Source organism: Aptenodytes patagonicus, chromosome W (genome assembly GCF_965638725.1).
Source record: "Aptenodytes patagonicus chromosome W, bAptPat1.pri.cur, whole genome shotgun sequence".
In the NCBI taxonomy this organism is placed as follows: Eukaryota; Metazoa; Chordata; class Aves; order Sphenisciformes; family Spheniscidae; genus Aptenodytes; species Aptenodytes patagonicus.
The window spans coordinates 47,716,779-47,728,645 of NC_134981.1; the positions used below are offsets into that span (position 1 = coordinate 47,716,779).

The following is an 11,867-nucleotide window of genomic DNA, read 5'->3' on the forward strand; positions in this document are numbered from 1 at the left end:
CTGTAGGAATAAACACTCTTCTGCCCACAGCTTGGGTATGTGCAGAGTACAAACCAGCTGTCGCCAGAACACTGTGTTAATCCTGTCATTATTGCAGTGCCAATTTCAAATGTGAAGTCCCAGGAATTAAGGGAAAATGTGGGATCTACTAGCCACACATTTTTGTCAGAAGGGAATTTCAACAGAACAATTCATTGGGATGTAAAAAAAAAATCTAGGTACTTCTGAATACAGAATTTACCTTACAGGACAAGATCCCTTGCTTTACCAGGTTTAACGTTACAGGAGACGCTTTCTCATTCCTGCAATGGTGCACTATTCAGGGTATGCCGGCTTTACTCAGTCTAAACTCCGAGGAAGTGGTGGAGAACCCACAACAAAAAATGTCATCAATTAAGGGGAAATTACAAAGTAATTATGCTACCTTCAAACAGCTGGAAAGCTTTGGCTGGCTTGAAATAACTTTTCTCCCATAACCAGGAGCTCTCCCAGGCTGTTCAGCACTCACCACCCTGTTGCCGCTTACCCTCCCACCCACCCACTACTCCCTCTTGGCAAAATATCAGAAAGCTTACTTTTTTAAACCACAGAAGCTCTGGACTGCAGAATGAGGTGCAACAGAGGTCCAGGCATGGCTGTAAATGTAATGCTTCAGAGCACTGCAAAGCACTCCCAGTGATGGCCACACATTTTCCTGCAGATCTGGGTTGCTGGAGTGGTGGCCCAAGGAGAGTGAGTGAGTTGCCGCACTGCTGTTGACTAAACGTATGCTGTCCATATGTTGGATGCATCAGCTGGCAGGGGGCCCAGGAAAAGCTGTGGTGGCTGCAGCTTCCTTTCTCTCCCATCTGGCATGGGCACAGAGAGGAAGTATCAGTGGGTGCCAAATTAAAGAAGAGGATAAACAAAGAGATAAGTAGCCGTGCAAGGGTGAAGCCATTTCAGAAGCAATGGTGGTAATTCAAGAAGTCTTTAGTGATCACTTCAGGCTTCACTTCCCAGACTTTTATTCTTCTAAGCAAAGTTTATTCTTTCACATGATGGACTCTGTTAACCATACACACACAAATTTCTTGTATAATTAACCTGAACCTTCAACTTCAAATGCTCTACCAAGTCCCTTACAAACCCCCTTTCTCTTGAGGCAGAAGATACATTATACTCAGTAATGGAGCAGAACAACAATAATGTAGAAGATTTCTCCTTTAATGTCTTTTCTGTCACTCCTGGGTACTATTGAAAGGCATTTAAAGAACAACGCAATCCTCAGGCACAGTCAACATGGGTTCACAAAGGGAAAGTCCTGTTTAACCAATTTGAACTCCTTCTCTGATAAGGTCACGCGCCTAGTGGATGAAGGGAAGGCGGTGGATGGAGTTTTTCTGGATTTTAGTAAGGCTTTTGATACTGCCCCTCACAGCATCCTTCTGGACAAGTTGTCCAACTGTGAGATGAGCAGGTTTGCGGTGCTCTGGGTGAAGAACTGGCTGAAGGGCAGGGCTCAAAGGGTTGTAGAGAATGGGGCTACATCTGGCTGGCGACCGGTCACCAGCGGTGTTCCTCAGGGCTCAATCCTAGGGCCAGTTCTGTTCAATATTTTTATCAATGATCTGGATGTGGGAGTTGAATGCACCATTAGCAAGTGTGCTGACGATACCAAGCTGGGAGGTGCTGTTGACTGTCTCGAGGGACAAGAGGCCTTGCAGAGGGATCTAGATAGATTGGAGCATTGGGCTATGATTAATGGGATGAAATTGAACAAGTCCGAATGCCAAATTCTGTACCTGGGACCGAGTAACGCCGGGCACAAGTATAGACTGGGAGAGGAGTGGCTGGAGAGCAGCCCTGCAGAAAGGGATCTGGGGGTGCTGGTCGACAGCAGGCTCAATAGGAGTCAGCAGTGTGCCCTGGCAGCCCAGAGGGCAAACCGCATCCTGGGGGGCATCAAACACAGTATAACCAGGCCGGTCAAAGGAGGTGATGATCCCGCTGTATTCAGCGTTGGCGCGGACTCACCTTGAGTACTGCGTGGAGTTCTGGGCCCCACAATTTAAGAAGGATGTGAAGGTCCTTGAATGCGTCCAGAGGAGGGCAACAAAGCTGGTGGCAGGGCTGGAAGGCATGTCCTCTGAGGAGCGGCTGAGGACTCTGGGTTTGTCTAGTTTGGAGAAAAGGAGGCTGAGGGGTGACCTCATTGCTCTCTACAGCTTCCTGAGGAGGGGAAGTGGAGAGGGAGGTGCTGAGCTCTTCTCCCTGGGATCCAGGGACAGGACGTGTGGGAATGGTTCAAAGCTGCGCCAGGGGAGGTTTAGACTTGACATTGGGAAGCATTTCTTTACTGAGAGGGTGGTCAAACACTGGAACAGGCTTCCTAGAGAGGTGGTCGATGCCCCAAGCCTGTCAGTGTTTAAGAGGCATTTGGACAATGCCCTTAATAACATGCTTTAACTTTTGGTCAGCCCTGAAGTGGTCAGGCAGTTGGACTAGATGATTGTTGTAGGTCCCTTCCAACTGAAACAGTCTATTCTATTCTAAGGGTGGTTTCAAACATGGCTAGCAGGGAGGTCAGTCAACTAATAACTGGTTCAGGCTCTCTTCCTTTGTTAATTAATGTTGGTTGCAACTGGAGTTAACACATTGAAGAGAGTCAGAGCTGAAATACATGGGTTTGGGACTCTTCAAAGCAGGGAGCTGGGGCTGAGAGGTGGGATCGAGAGTTTTGTGGTATCGTATCCTTAACAAGTAGATCAAAACCTAAAGATTTTAATGTCATCAAATCTGAGGTGGAGATTTAGTAATGTTTTTCTCAACTCCACGTCCAACAGGGAATAAAATAGTGGTGGAAGAGTTTATCAGTCTGCACAGCTACTGCAGAAAACTTTTGTCTCTGGTGTCTTGCTCCATTTCTTCATTCTCATCATGTCTTTTTTCCCTGTTTCATCTTCTAACCTGTTCCTCTCCTGATTCTTTCCCTTTTCAACTGTATGTCAATGTTTCTCTAGCTTGTTTGCTCTTCTCACCTCTTGTTGCTGCCACATTTCACCAGACTTCAGACTGAGATACTATCAGTCATTTATGTTATTCAGATTTTGCTTTTTTTGTGAGAGGGAAAACGTGGAATATCACACACCAAAGTAACAGTTTGTGTCTTCTTATTACTTAATGAAATAAGAGACTGCTGCTGGAAATTTTGAATGAGCTCTAGAAAATCTGTTTTTAATATAGTCATCCTAATTTTTTGGCATAATAATACTGCAAGATCACTTATGGTAGGGAGAAATAATAGCAATACTTAACAGAGTAAACATTTATTAGCTCTTTATTGTAGAGTTATCTTATTTCTTCACTATTAACTAATTTTCAAGCTTTTATTTCTTCTGAAAATCAGTCCTGACTCTAACAGACTTTCTGCACTGCCCCTTTATTTTCAAGAGACCACACGATATTTTGCAAGATGCAATGGCAAGTAAAACAAAAATATAAAATAATATTTGAAGGTAGAACTTGCTCTTTTACCCTCTCATGCTGGCATCAGAAAAAGCATATCAATGTCACGTTAATGGGATGGGACAGGACACGCTTTAGGGAGTTACGTATTTTATTATCAGGATAGCAGTGGACAGTCTCACTATTGTGTATTGTCAATAAGCTGCCCTATCACAAATGGCTACTTCATTTTCACACTGAATTAATCCCATTGACAGACATGACATACTTTTGCTGCTGGGTTATTGTTGGTCGTTGCTGATAGACTGATTTATGATTGAAAGAGATTGCAAGAGTACTGCATTTTCATTCTAAGGTCTTGTTGAGAACTGCCTAAAGCAAGTGAAGGCACATCTCCCTGCTAGATGCACATATAAATCTGTCTTGGGGTTCATACCCCTGTAATATCTAGGCACGAGATTTGGAAAGTTATCAGAGTAGTTAGTGGGAATTAACACCACACTTTGGTGCTTTTTGCTAAAATTTCAGACTGTGTCTCTGGCATCTGTCCACAGACCCATTGGGTCTCTCACAGGCCTATAACCTGGCTGTAGCTCTGACTGGGCTTTTCTGTAAGTTTTCACTCCCTGGTTATATCTATGCAGGTTTTACATAGAGGTCTTCTCATTCATTCGCATAGGCATAGCTCTCATCCAGGTTTGTGGTGTTTCACGTTCTGAAAGCTGCCTGCAATGTCTTTTTCTGTAGTGGTGACAAATGCAGCTTTTGTCTGTATCTATTCCTTCAGAGGGGCTCTGCAAAGATCCTTCTCACTTTGATCTTCTCATCTTCCCTCTTTACATCTCCCTGTTGTCTCCTGCTTCTCTAAGGCACCAGACACCAGCAGCCTGGTCTTCATGTCTGTGGTGGGTTGACCTTGGCTAGCCGCCAGGTGCCCACCAAGCCGCTCTATCACTCCCCTCCTCAACTGGACAGGGGAGAGAAAATACGATGAAAGGCTCATGGGTCGAGATAAAGGCAGGGAGATCACTCAGCAATTACCGTCACGGGCAAAACAGACTCGACATGGGGAAATTAATTTAATTTATTGCCAACTAACACCAGAGTAGGATAATGAGAAATAAGAACAAATCTAAAAACACCTTCCCCCCACCCCTCCCTTCTTCCTGGGCTCAACTTCACTCCTGACTCTTCTACCTCCTCCCCCCGAGCAGCGCAGGGGGACGGGGAATGGGGGTTGCGGTCAGTTCATTACACGTTGTCTCTGCTGCTCCTTCCTCCTCACACTCTTCCCCTGCTCCAGCGTGGGGTCCCACCCACGGGAGACAGTCCTCCACGAACTGCTCCAGCATGGGTCCTTTCCATGGTGTGCAGTCCTTCAGGAATGGACTGCTCCAGCGTGGGCTCCTCTCCATGGGGTCACAGGTCCTGCCAGGAGCCTGCTCCAGCACGGGCTCTCCACTGGGTCACAGCCTCCTTCAGGGCTCCGGCATGGGGTTCTCCATGGGCTGCAGGTGGATATGTGCTTCACCGTGGACCTCCATGGGCTGCAGGGGGACAGCCTGCCTCACCATGGTCTTCACCACAGGCTGCAGGGGAATCTCTGCTCCAGCACCTGGAGCACCTCCTCCCCCTCCTTCTTCCCTGACCTTGGTGTCTGCAGAGTTGTTTCTCTCACATATTCTCACTCCTCTCTCCCGGCTGCTGTTGTGCAGCAGTTTCCCCCCCCCCAAATATGTTATCACAGAGGCGTTACCACCATCGCTGATGGGCTCAGCTTTGGCCAGCGGTGGGTCCGTCTTGGAGCCGGCTGGCACTGGCTCTGTCGGACATAGGGGAAGCTTCTGGCGTCTTTTCACAGAAGCCACCCCTGCAGCCACCCCGCTACCAAAACCTTGCCATGCAAACCCAATACAATGTCTCATTGTCTTCATAGCCTATCTGCACCCTGCTACTCTTCCTCTCTCCTTCTTGGGCTTTGAGATGATCCGCCTTTGCAGTTCACCATTGGAACTGGTGATCTGCAAGGACCTGTCAATCCCTGCACAAGGGAGGTCCAGGAGACAATACTAGCCTTTAAATAATAAAAGTCCACTGTTCAAGCACTGAGGCATCTCCAGCCCAAGTACCCAACTATGGATCCAGCTGTACAGCAGCCCATGATGTGCCCAGTGCAGCGCTGGGACAATTACTTGCTGGGACAGATGTGAGCCCTAATGAAGACCCATGGCCATGGGAGGGTTTCTGCTGGGACTGGTACCCACAGCAGCACCTCAGAGGAGTCCCCTGGTTTCTCTCTGACAGTGTATTGCACTAAGCAGTTGGCTAGCAGCTGGCTAGTAACTAGCGATAGGACGAGAGGAAATGGCCTCAAGTTGCGCCAGGGGAGGTTTAGATTGGACGTGAGGAAAAATTTCTTTACTGAAAGAGTGGTTAAACATTGGAACAGGCTGCCCAGGGAAGTGGTGGAGTCCCCATCCCTGGAGGTATTTAAAAGACGAGTAGATGAGGCACTTAGGGACATGGTTTAGTGGACATGGTGGTGTTGGGTCGACGGTTGGACTCGATGATCTTAGAGGTCTTTTCCAACCTCAATGATTCTATGATTCTATTCTATGATTCTAGCTCACAGCCACCATGTTTTTGCTCAGTGGGGCAATGCCACAGTGCTCCTACTGCCCAGGCAAGGGGCACCATGCCAGGGGGATTTTGGTTTCTTTCTGCAGCCAAGCTTCTACTTCCCACTACCCATCGCTGCCTACAGCTCGCTCTCTCTCCAAACACTCTTATCTCCCAGGCTAACGTTTTACTTTCTGTCCCAGCCAGGCAGCAGGGTGATTACTTAAAAAAAAAAAAAAAAAAGAAAAAAAAACCACCAAAAGCACCCAAAAAAGCATGCCAATCCCAACAGGAGGCTTCAGGAGCATCTGCCAGGATGTGGGGTGGGGAAGGCTACCCGGGTGGCAGATGTGGCCGGTCTTGGCCCCAGCCTCCAGGCTCCCAGCCCCGTGCCCCCCCGGTCCCCCGTGCTGTGTGGCAGTGGGGTCACGCTGACCCCTCTCCCCGTGGGCGCGGAGTGGTGCGGTGCCCCCACAGGCTGAGGGAGGTGCTGAGCTCTTCTCCCTGGGATCCAGGGACAGGACGTGTGGGAACAGCTCAAAGCTGCATCAGGGGAAGTTTAGACTGGACATTAGGAAGCATTTCTTTACCGAGAGGGTGGTCAGACACTGGAACAGGTTTCCTAAAGAGTTGTTCGATGCCTCAAGCCTGTCAGTGTTTAAAAGGCATTTGGACAATGCCCTTAATAACATGCTTTAACTTTTGGTCAGCCCAGAACTGGTCAGGCAGTTGGACTAGATGATCGTTATAGGTCCCTTCCAACTGAACTATTCTATTCTATTCTATTCTATTCTATTCTATTCTACTCTATTCTACTCTAATCAGCCAAACAGATCCGATGTCCTGGTGTCAGATGGGGATAAAGCTGGCGCCACTTTGCTCTTTTCAAGTGTGTTTTTGGGACTGGTGGGGATCACTGTCACCGTGATGGGATGGATAAAATACGATGGCGTTACTCGCCTGGAATGGACTCAGTTACTAGGGCCTGTTCTGCTGTCTGTCAGGGTGACTTTTATTCTGATTGCTGTTTGTAAATTTAACATGCTGTCCTGGTTTCGGCAGGGATAGAGTTAATTTCCTTCCTAGTAGCTGGTACAGGGCTGTGTTTTGGATTTAGGGTGAGAACAAAGTTGATAACACACCGATGTTTTAGTTGTTGCTAGGTAGTGCTTACACTAGCCAAGGAGTCTTCAGATTCCCATGCTCTACCGACTGAGGAAGGCTGGAGGTGCACAAGAAGCTGGGAGGGGGCACAGCCAGGACAGCTGACAGCTGACCCAAAACTGGCCAAAGGGGTATTCTTTGATTTCATGTGACGTCATGCTCAGCATATAAAGCTGGGGAAAGAAGGAGGAAGGGGGGGGACGTTTGGAGTGATGGCGTTTGTCTTCCCAAGTCATCGTTACGCGTGATGGAGCCCTGCTTTCCTGGAGATGGCTGAACACCTGCCTGCCGATGGGAAGGAGTGAATGAATTCCTTGTTTTGCTTTGCTTGCATGCGTGGCTTTTGCTTTCCCTATTAAACTGTCTTTATCTCAACCCACGAGTTTTCTCACTTTTACCCTTCCGATTCTCTCCCCCGTCCCACTGGAGGGGGAGTGAGCGAGCGGCTGTGTGGTGCTCAGTTGCTGGCTGAGGTTAAACCACGACACATGCTTACATGCAAGCCCTGTAAAGAAAGAGAGGAAAATACATCAGACCTCGACCAGACTGCAAGTGGACAGTCCTTTGTGTTCACTGGTATTAACCAGGCTGTAACTCTTCATGGCGCAACAGTGGTACAGTACATCCCTCCACCATACCCAGCCCAGGAAGGCATTGCTGTGAATCCATGCTACCTTCACCCAGTGCTCAGCTGCTGTGGTGCTGTTTCCTCCAGTGCCTCACCGATTCCCACGCCAGGCTCTGCTCACTTCTGCCCTGCCTAATCCCCTGGATAACCCATCTTTTACCAGAGATGAAAATTATGCTACTTATCTCACAGAGAATACCAGGAATCAGTCTTCTGAAATGTCTTCGTATGTTTGTATACAGACTTCTGAGTATTTTTAAGTACTATGTATGGGTTCAAAGGAAACAAAAGCTAGTCCAGGGTGCTATCCTTCTTCAGACATTTTTTTTTTTGCTTTGTTAGGAGTATTTCTTGAGTAAAGACTATGGAGACATACTTTTTCTGGAAAACATTTTTATCCAAATTAAATTAACTTATGAATCCCTTTCAATTTTCAGTCTACTAAATCTCTTGTTCTTTTCAAAGTTATTAGTATATATGCTCCAGCCTGTCTTTTTTTTATGCTTATCTTACTACCTTTAGATGACTGTTGACCAGAAGGCTATATATGTACAGCCAGAGGCTTCCACTCAAACAGAATCACAAGAGTCAGCACACAAACAGCGTTTTTACAACAATGGAAGAATCCGTTTGGTACCAGATGCTCTCCCTCCTGATTACACCTGGTCACAGTACACTCCTCTCCCACTGTAGCAACCTTCCAGCCCTTACTCTTTTCCTAGTTTTGGGGTATAAACTGATATTACAGAGCAGCATGAAACTGCTTTAATCAGACACAAAACAATTTTATATAGTTCTTTATTCTTAAGAAAAAAAAATCTAATTATAGGAATTACTCAGAATTATATCCTTCCTAGAACACAAGTCATTTAGTTCCTTTATCAAAGTCTATTTGAAAAACTGCTGACTGACCCATCGTCCTCAGCACCATGTGCAACAGGCATGGGCAGCATGAAAACAAAGGTCATCTCTTGACACTTTTATACTTCACAAAAAGAACACAGCAAAAGGTTGAATTGCAGTAAAACTTCATCTTGTAGCATTGTCTCAAGAAGTGCTTTGCCCAGATAAGGCTGACAGGACACAGCACTGAGGTTACTTGCATGCTTTCATAGAATCATAGAATCATAGAATAGTTTGGGTTGGAAGGGACCTCTAAAGGTCATCTAGTCCAACCCCCCTGCCATGGGCAGGGACATCTGCAACTAGATCAGGTTGCTCAGAGCCCCGTCCAACCTGACCTGGAATGTTTCCAGGGATGGGGCATCCACCACCTCTCTGGGCAACCTGTGCCAGTGTTTCACCACCCTCAGCGTAAAGAAATTTCTTCCTTATATCTAGTCTAAATCTACCCCCCTTTAGTTTAAAGCCATTCCCCCTTGTCCTGTCGCAACAGGCCCTGCTAAAAAGTCTGCCGCCATCTTTTTTATAAGCCCCTTTTAAGTACTGATAGGCTGCAATAAGGTCTCCCCGAAGCCTTCTCTTCTCTAGGCTGAACAACCCCAACTCTCTCAGCCTTTCCTCATAGGAGAGGTGTTCCATCCCTCTGATCATTTTCGTGGCCCTCCTCTGGACCCGCTCCAACAGGTCCGTGTCTTTCTTATGCTGAGGACCCCAGAGCTGGACGCAGTACTCCAGGTGGGGTCTCACCAGAGTAGAGTAGAGGGGCAGAATCACCTCCCTCGACCTGCTGGCCACGCTTCTTCTGATGCAGCCCAGGATACGATTGGCCTTCTGGGCTGCGAGCGCACATTGCTGGCTCATGTCCAGCTTCTCATCCACCAGAACCCCCAAGTCCTTCTCGGCAGGGCTGCTCTCAATCCCTTCATCCCCCAGCCTGTATTGATACTGGGGGTTGCCCCGACCCAGGAGCAGGACCTTGCACTTGGCCTTGTTAAACCTCACGAGGTTCACACGGGCCCACTTCTCAAGCTTGTCCAGGTCCCTCTGGATGGCATCCCGTCCCTCAGGCGTGTCAACCGCACCACTCAGCTTGGTGTCACCTGCAGACTTGCTGAGGGTGCACTCGATCCCACTGTCTATGTCATTGATGAAGTTATTAAACAGTACCGGTCCCAATACGGACCCCTGCAGGATGCCACTCGTCACCAATCTCCATCTGGACATTGAGCTGTTGACCACTACCCTCTGGATGCGACCATCTAACCAATTCCTCACCCACCGGACAGTCCACCCATCAAATCCATACCTCTCCAGTTTAGAGAGAAGGCTGTTGTGGGGGACCGTGTCAAAGGCCTTACAGAGGTCCAGATAGACGACACCTGTAGCCCTTCCCTTGTCCACTGATGTAGTCCCTCCATCATAGAAGGCCACTAGGTTGGTCAGGCAGGACTTGCCCTTGGTGAAGCCATGCTGGCTGTCTCGAATCACCTCCCTGTCCTCCATGGGCCTTAGCAGAGCTTCCAGGAGGATCTGTTCCACGATCTTCCCAGGCACAGACGTGAGACTGACTGGCCTGTAGTTCCCCGGGTCTTCCTTTTTTCCCTTTTTAAAAATGGGGATGATGTTTCCCCTTTTCCAGTCAGTGGGAACTTCTCCAGACTGCCACGAGTCCTCAAATACGATGGATAGTGGTGTTCATAATTTGTGTTCATTAAATTCTTTTTCTGCCTGCTCCTCTTCCTATTTTCAGGTCAGAGGACAGTTCTGATGTGCCAGAAGAACTGCTGGAAGACTACATCTGTGATGACTTATCACCTCCCTGTTATGAGGAAATATACCCACTGTCAGTACTTAAAGGGGGCTTATAAAAAATAACCATGGACAACATATGACACTTCTAAGAGACACCAGCTTTTTAATCCCCAGGAATCTTTTCTTTAAACACTTGCATGATAAGCAAGTGTGAGCAAGATCTTGGTACTGATACATAGTTCAGTATCACTGAAGATATTTAGCCAATCCCTTTTTTTTCTCTCTCAAAATTCATTAGCCTTTTGCTATGCAGTTTAATATCAAAGCTATTAATTATTTAATAGCAAAACTATTCATAGCAAAGCTATTAAAATCAAGGATCTAAATCCATATTAGGGTTCCCCAACAAGGAGCCTGAATTTCAGATTTGCTGAAACCGGTGTGAACTGTGAATGCACAAGATGTTTGTAGAGGTGAAAATCTCATTCCCTAACTATTATACCAATTAGTCTTTATAGTATGAAATTGTATGAACTTTCTTAAGAGAGAGATATATAGTTTACGTTGTATACTGAATAGCCACGCTTAAGCAAGCAAACTAAAGGACCCCAGCTCATTGCAAGGAGAGGGACAGTCCCACCCTGGAGATAAGGACCTTTGCTTCTCAGAATCTTAAAGCTGTCCACAAAGGATAAAGGGTACCCCTGGACTACCGAGATAATGCCAGCATCCCAGTCCCTCTAACACCTCTGTGAAACCGTCCCGTTATCTGGCGTCATAGACCGACTCCAGGGGTGTCTAGATCAATAGAGAAGCAGGTGGATGATGACGCCATAGAAATATATTTGCTTTGCAAACGGTAGTGTGTGTGTGTTAAGTAGCGGTTGGTCAAATCGTGTTGTACCTGAATGCTTGAAGGGTATAAGAACCCTGTGTAAAACCGCATTCAGGGTGCTGCAATTTGAATGGGACACCTCATGCACATGAATAAAGAATTACTCTTGTAATTCTATAGTTTGCATCCTAGCCTCTCTCCTCGGTTGTTGCGAAATTTCGTAACAAAGGTCATGATTGCTCCTGGACGTTCAGCATCATTAGAAAACACTTGATTTATTCTTGATATATTTTGCCTCTTCATTGCTTAGAAAACTTCAAAAGTGCCCAAATGTCTGATCCACAAAAGTGCCTATAATGTCTTAATTCTGTCTGGTTCCTTAGACTAGCTCACTCATGAGTAAGTCCAGTCTACAGATTAGACTGCCTCTGCTTGGTTCACTTGTATGACCCAGTCCTGTAGGCATTTTCGGAGCACCCTGCTTCAACCAGAGCATCCCAGAACAGAGAAAATATAAAT

At 46.9% G+C, this 11,867-nt stretch overlaps 1 protein-coding gene across 1 annotated transcript; it reads left to right on the forward strand.

The window, feature by feature from the left end:
• Positions 1 to 1,135: 1,135 nt before the first annotated feature.
• Positions 1,136 to 10,629, forward strand: LOC143172264 (transmembrane protein 174-like). Its single transcript, XM_076361486.1, is given in 5 exon segments — positions 1,136 to 1,226; positions 6,884 to 7,107; positions 7,719 to 7,991; positions 7,993 to 8,066; positions 10,512 to 10,629. Coding segments are annotated over 5 exon segments (747 nt in total). The 5' UTR covers positions 1,136 to 1,168.
• Positions 10,630 to 11,867: the final 1,238 nt, after the last annotated feature.